This window comes from Oryzias melastigma, unplaced genomic scaffold (genome assembly GCF_002922805.2).
Source record: "Oryzias melastigma strain HK-1 unplaced genomic scaffold, ASM292280v2 sc00267, whole genome shotgun sequence".
NCBI lineage: Eukaryota > Metazoa > Chordata > Actinopteri > Beloniformes > Adrianichthyidae > Oryzias > Oryzias melastigma.
Genome location: NW_023416898.1, coordinates 139,982 through 146,493, shown reverse-complemented (window position 1 = coordinate 146,493; position 6,512 = coordinate 139,982). Strand labels below are relative to the sequence as shown.

The following is a 6,512-nucleotide window of genomic DNA, read 5'->3' as shown; positions in this document are numbered from 1 at the left end:
TCTGGTTCTGGTTCTGTGGCCATCCCACAATCATTTCATAGCTTCCTTTGGATATCCTGACGAGTGTTTTGGTTTCATTAGTGGTTTTTGGAATTTGTTTTTTTTTTTTGAGCCCAACAAGAGATTTTGATCCCATTCAGTTTGTAATGGTTTTATTAATTATGATGTCATCATTTTCACAGTTAGGACTACAGGAACCCTTTAACACCGGAGCTCCAGTGTTTATGTTCTTTGATTTTCTGTAATTTTTTAACTGTTAGCACGATCAACGTTATTCCAGTAGATTCTGAAGGAGATGAGCCGCTTTTCTCCTTCAGAATCTACTGAAGTAATGTTGTTCATGTTAGTGGTTTAAAACTTACAGTATGTTAAAGATTTTGTGTTTAATCGTCACCGGTGACGCCTCAAAGGGTTAATAAAACAACGCTAGCCTCCAAATCCTTCATATTTGTGATTTCACTCTGAAGAGGAAGTGTAAAAAGATATTAATTAGCTTGAAGTATTTTTCCCTATTTTTCTTTTTAAGATCACATCTCGTAGAATTTGAATGCTGGTCCGTACGTATTACCAGGATAAATTTACATGAAAGCCGGAATCAAAGCAGCGAAGACCGCAGAAACACAACACAGCAGCCGGTGCTCTTTTGCTCGTCTGCAGCCTGCGTTAAAATGATTAGACTGGATTATGTTAATGTGCGGGGGGGTCTGGTGGATGTGGGGCAATGCTGCGCTGCTCTCATTTTAGGGAATAGTTAATTGGTCAGGCTGCTTTGATGTTGCGGGGATGAGAGAAGGGGGTTGGTGGGAAAACGTCAGCACAGGCGCCTACAACTCGTTATATTTTTGGCCTGCGAGTAATCTGTGCAGGAAGAAGGTAAGAGCAGAGCAGAAACATGGAGAACATGCAGACGAGAAAGACTCGACCTGCTCCTCTCAGCTGCTGGTTTGTGATTAATCAAGAGTCTTTAAATCGTTATTTCTGGTATCCATAACGATCTGCAGTTTGTGACGCTGTTAATGTCTTAATAACATGGATCAGAAAGCAGGAAAAAAAGAGAAAAATTCATCTGTATATCCAACACTTAACGTTCAAGGGTCCACAACCCTCGGGACGAGGTGCCGGACGTGGATTGGTCCTCAGGACGCATCTAATACCGGTACCCTAACCCTAACTTGGTAACGATTCGCTGGTACCCTATCCAGTGCCGACTTAGTGTACTGGTAGCGGTTTCTTCGTCCAGAATTTGCCGGTTTCATCCATAATAAACACCTGCTCTGGATGATAATTATCCTCTGTGATTATCTTCTTCAGAAAATCAGGAGTTTTTCCAGCCACTTCTAAGTCAGCTGATGCCGTTTCTCCATGCAGGGGCGTGGAGAGAGGACAGGGAGGTTAGTCGACGGGCCGGCATGCCCTTCATCTCCCCGGCCCTCCAGGGATACACCTCAGATCCTCCTTTAACGGATAAAGTTTCATACAAGCGTCTTGAGTTGTCAGAGTTTTTGTGTCGAACCAGAGGAGTCATGTGACTGGAAACAAAAATCTACAAATATGTGAAACGCGAATAAGCAAGGAAACACTGTACTGTATTTTGTGTGCTGTGATATACACTTAAAAGTCTTAATTTTTGTCAAAAAATGACAGTACCCCTTATATTCAGAGCACATTATGGATTAATTCTGGTTTGATTTACAGATGTGGGAGTGTTGTTGAGTAGTACTCTGAACTATGACAAAACGTCAGCCGGTTGTTTTTAGGAGCCGACAATGCTGTTATTGTAAATACGCTAATGTGCCAATGGGTAGCGGTGTCAGACTGTGATTTTTTACTTTCACCAACAAGGTTAGGAGTTAGCGTTGCCACAGTCACACTTGTTTTAGAGATGTTCTGTTTTTTATGTGTTGCAAAGAAGGTTGGGAGTTACTGGTGTTTTATATATGTAAAAGGTTAACATGTAGCATTCTAGATCTGATATTGTATTTTCTTCACTATAAGATACACCAGAATATAAGGCACACCCTCAATGAATTTTTTGCTTGAAATTAGGTGCATGAAGCAAGACAAAAGAGTCGAAATACGTCACTCAGTCAGACTTTGTTCGCTAAAACTTGTTTGTAACACCAAAAAATTCATTGAGGGTGTGCCTTATATTCTGGTGTATCTTATAGTGAAGAAAATACAATATCAGATCTAGAATGTTTATTTTGAAAGATTTAATGGCTGAGTAATAAATGTTTACTTCTCTATGGAAGTTTAGAGGATTTTGGCTTCTTGGAAGCAGTGGGAACCTTCTGTTTGGAGTGCCAGGGGGGCGGGGTCACTCAGTCCAGTTCATGGGGGAGGGGCCACTCAGTCTCATGGGGGAGGGGCCACTCGGTCTCATGGTTGAGGGGCCACTCAGTCTCATGGGGGAGGGGCCACTCAGTCAATAGGTTTTCGTGCTTGGAACCATTTCTAAAAACACCAAAACAATGTTATCTATCTGACCTCAAGTCTCTTCAAAAAATAAAAGTTGTTATAGTACAATTGTATTCATTTTTTAGACATTAAACTAAATTTAGTCTCACAAATTAAGTTTTATTTATAATTTTTAAATGAAATCGCTGGTGGTGAGATGAATGCAGAAAAACAGAATAAGTAAAATAAGTTTTAAGTAAAAATCTTGCATTTTTATTTGCATATAAAGGCAGCTAAATATATCACAATGAACTGAAAAAGAGAACTAACATTTCCATGAAGAAGGATACAATCAGAGAAAGCGCGAGAGGAACAGAGCACGAAAAGAGCATTTACAGCTGTTCAAACAACTATTGGCAACCATTTTTTTTGTGCTAGCAAGATTGCATTTACACAGTGCAAAATTAGAAGAAAAAAAAGCAAGAAACACAAATACTACCAGATTTACACTTGAAAAGACAACTTAACCATGTTTAGGCAGGTGAGTTGTTGGGAACAATAACACCTGTTGGATTGTGAACCATACATTTCCCCTCTCCTTCAAAAATGTCCACCCTATTGGCCTTTGATTAAAAACAGTAAAGAAATGCATGAAAAGTGTTTCATGGGAGCATAAAAAACATGGCAATCTTACAGGTACAAACCAAAAAAATGCACCTGATGATTCTTTTTTTTTGCTTTTTTGTCAAACACAACCTTTAGTACAGATGTTTTACAACATTAATATATAATATATATTTTTATACATACATTTTCCAAATTAGGTCAGAAAATGGCAAAGAGTCGAAGAAATAAATGAGAAGATTTTTGCCCCTGCTTCAGTCTGCGGGGATGATGGGTAATAAATAAGGAGCATCCTTTGAGCTCGCAGAGAGGGGCGTTCGCTGACAACGATAAAGCTAGTTTAAGGCAGCGTCCGTGTCAGCTAGTAAAAAAATAAAAAAGAAAACTGACGTGAGATCAAAAAGATAAAAAAAACGTATCTTACGACACAATAAAATCAAACGGCATACATTGTCCAGCAAACCGAAGAAAGAAATTGTACAAATTCACAAAGCGTCATTCGTCTTACAGATCTGACCAATATTTATCAAGAGCGAGATTGTTTAACCACAAAGAAAGCCTTCAAAGGAGAATACTGGTACAAAGCAGAAGAACTTGTTGACAAATACAGGTTTTGAAAATGTGGAGAAACATGCGAGAAAATATTTCTCATAATTGGGTTTTCTGTGAACACAAAATAAGATGTGATCACAAAACCTGCATGAATGAAGTTTGAAGTTTTCAAATCCGCCTTCACCTGGTGCCCCACGCTAAGGCAATATGTTTCTACGGGTTACGGCCTGGACGTGGCAGCGAGGGGGGGGGGGCATGTCTGCTCAATGAAATACAAAACCATTATTTTGTTGCGTCAGCTGCAACAGAGGATTAAGAAGAAAAAAAGAAGGAAACTTTACAATGCTGGCTGCCATGAATCGAAGCAAGGCAGCTGGACTGTTGGCACAAACCTCCAAGATCCCCGGTATTCTCCTTTAAATCCCACCCCCCCAGCCCGTCTTCAATTCTTTTCTGTCTGAGAAGAGCATAAAAATAGCAAAAAACAACCAAAAAAAAGCATTTTTAACATTTTTTTCTTTCCAAACGGACATATTTATATAAAAGAAGTAGTTTATCACTGCTATTATCAAGCCCCGCCCACCTCCCCGGTCCCGCGGCCTCAGGAGCTGGATGGGTTTGGCAGGTCGAACACGATGGGGGGGTTTGTGGGCTGGAAGCTGACCGTGCAGGTCGATGCGTTTATAAAGGTGGTGTAGCCATCGGTCATGATGCCGTACCCTGAAGAGCAAAATAAATAAAAACGTTTTTAGTGTTGTCATGTAATTCATTTGTTGTGAGAAACATTTATCACGACCTATAATTCATTAGTCTAATTATTCTAGGGCTGGACCATATGGAATTTTTTATATCTCGATATAGTTTTTTCCATATCGTCCATAACGATATATATCACGATATAAACCAAATAACTGTACTTGTCCAATTTGAACCCCCTGTGGCTAAAACATGTAATGTGTAGTCATCAGCATAATGTTTGATGTGAATATTTATTTCCCATCATGCTCTCAACCTGCTCCTGTTAAAATCACCAGATGATCTACTGCTTCATCAAACGTTACACGGAGAAGATTAGCAGAAGCGCACAGACGATAGAAGTGGAAAGGTTAAAAAACAAACAAAACAAAATAAGAAATAATAAACATACTGTAAGTAATTAGATGCAAACATTTACCCGCCCAGTGGTGACTAACTCTCTAACTTTTACTCACCAAAGAGGAGAACATGCTTGAAACTGGTGAGTGTTGATTTCAGACTCTTAAAGATAAATGTATTGTGAAAAAGTTTTATCGCGATATATATCGTAATCAGTTTATTTTCCAGCCCAAATTAATCTATTTTAATTGCAATTATTTTTAACTTAGTATTTGCCGTGAAAAATTTGTGTTTTCTAGCTGATATAGTCATTTTTATAGAGGTATTATTTCACTGTCTTTCAGTCATTGATCTACTTTGAGAACAAAAAAACATTTTTAGGATGTGTTGTAAAATGGTCCAAAATAACTTGTTTATGTTTTGTTTCCTGCTGAAGTGAACCTGGAATTTGACAGAAAAACTTTGAGTGAGACATCTTTTAACGTTATAAGTATAATTTCTTTCCATTAAAATCTTTGTTTTTATCTGTTTAGATTTCCTAATCTAAATAAGGGTATAACGGACGGTTATTAAACATTCAAACATATTGTGTTCAATAGCAAGAATCATGGATTGATCTGTGAATTGAATTCATGAATTGAACTGGACTTGGACGCGCTCAGTACCTTCGTGGATTCCCCCAAAGCAGTGAAGTTTGGGTCGCACCCGTTTCTGTACTGTGTTGAGCAGCTCCACACATCCAACCCGCTGCAGCTCTTTAGGAACCCAATCCCGGAAACCTGCAAGGATTTTGAAAGCAGACGAGTGAGCCAGCAGACGATGACTGGTTTATAAAACAACAACATTACTGTGAACTGAAGCTGCAGCTGATGGTCCAAGTTTTCAGTCTGTGAGGTTTTCACGACAACCAAGGAAAGCAGCAGGAGCACTGTGAGGAGCTGACTTTGGTTGAGCCGCACTGACACTAGAAAACCATACCAAACAATGCTAGCGCTCATGTGTTCTCTAATGTCTCGATTTGTGCGTCGAAGTTGCATCGGAGTCCTCTCTCCTCTCCTCCTGTCCAAGAATATGTTCATAAACTTGATGCACATGTGGGAGGAGCTACTGTGAGTTTTTAGCATCATCGCTCCATGGAAGCATTGACTGTATATCTCATTTACATGGAAGACATGAATGGTGCAGAGAGATCCTCTTTATTTCTTGAAGAGCTCTACAAAAGCATCAGTAACCACGTCTTCATGTTTGGTTCATGAGATCATTCAGACTCAGTACGGTGAGCTTCACCATCTACTGCAGTAGCTACATCTGAATGCTGGATACTTTCAGCGGTACCTCTGTCTCTCGGTGACTCAGTTTGATAACCCTTTGTCCCGTATGAGTCAGAGGAAGAAAAAAAAAGAACAAGAAAAAAGTTTGAAAATCTTTTTACTGTTTCGATGGAATAGAGTAAAATGGTTTTAGACTCCATCCAATGACCACATCATTGAGAACATGGACCAAAGCAGAGTTCTTGATTGGTATATGACGCGTCTTCTTTGCCAAAGTTTAGATATTTAAAGTCTTGATCTACTGCAACGCGCAAAACGTGCTGCTACCAGACCATTACACCTGATGCTCAAACTAGAAGCTCACTATGGACGTGTATGTCCATTGACTGAACCTTCCAGTTATCCTAGGCATGTCTGAGAGGTTTAATGGGACTATGGATGGATGGATGGACGGATGGGTGGGTGGATGGATAGATAGAGGATGGATGGACGGGTGGATGGATGGATAGAGGATGGATGGATGGACGGACGGGTGGATGGATGGATAGATGGGTAGAAAGATGGGTGGATGGA

General features: G+C 39.7%; 1 protein-coding gene across 3 annotated transcripts in view; it reads right to left on the bottom strand.

The window, feature by feature from the left end:
- Positions 1 to 2,643: 2,643 nt before the first annotated feature.
- LOC112138912 (metallophosphoesterase MPPED2) overlaps positions 2,644 to 6,512 on the bottom strand; it is an 83,045-nt gene continuing 79,176 nt past the window's right edge. For all 3 annotated transcript variants that reach the window (XM_024261572.2, XM_024261573.2, XM_024261574.2), the window contains exons 6-7: positions 5,334 to 5,447; positions 2,644 to 4,293 (exon numbers count right to left, since the gene is read on the bottom strand). In XM_024261572.2, coding sequence (XP_024117340.1) covers positions 4,175 to 4,293; positions 5,334 to 5,447 — 233 coding nt within the window. In that variant the 3' untranslated portion in view covers positions 2,644 to 4,174. The remainder of the gene's footprint in view (positions 4,294 to 5,333; positions 5,448 to 6,512) is intronic.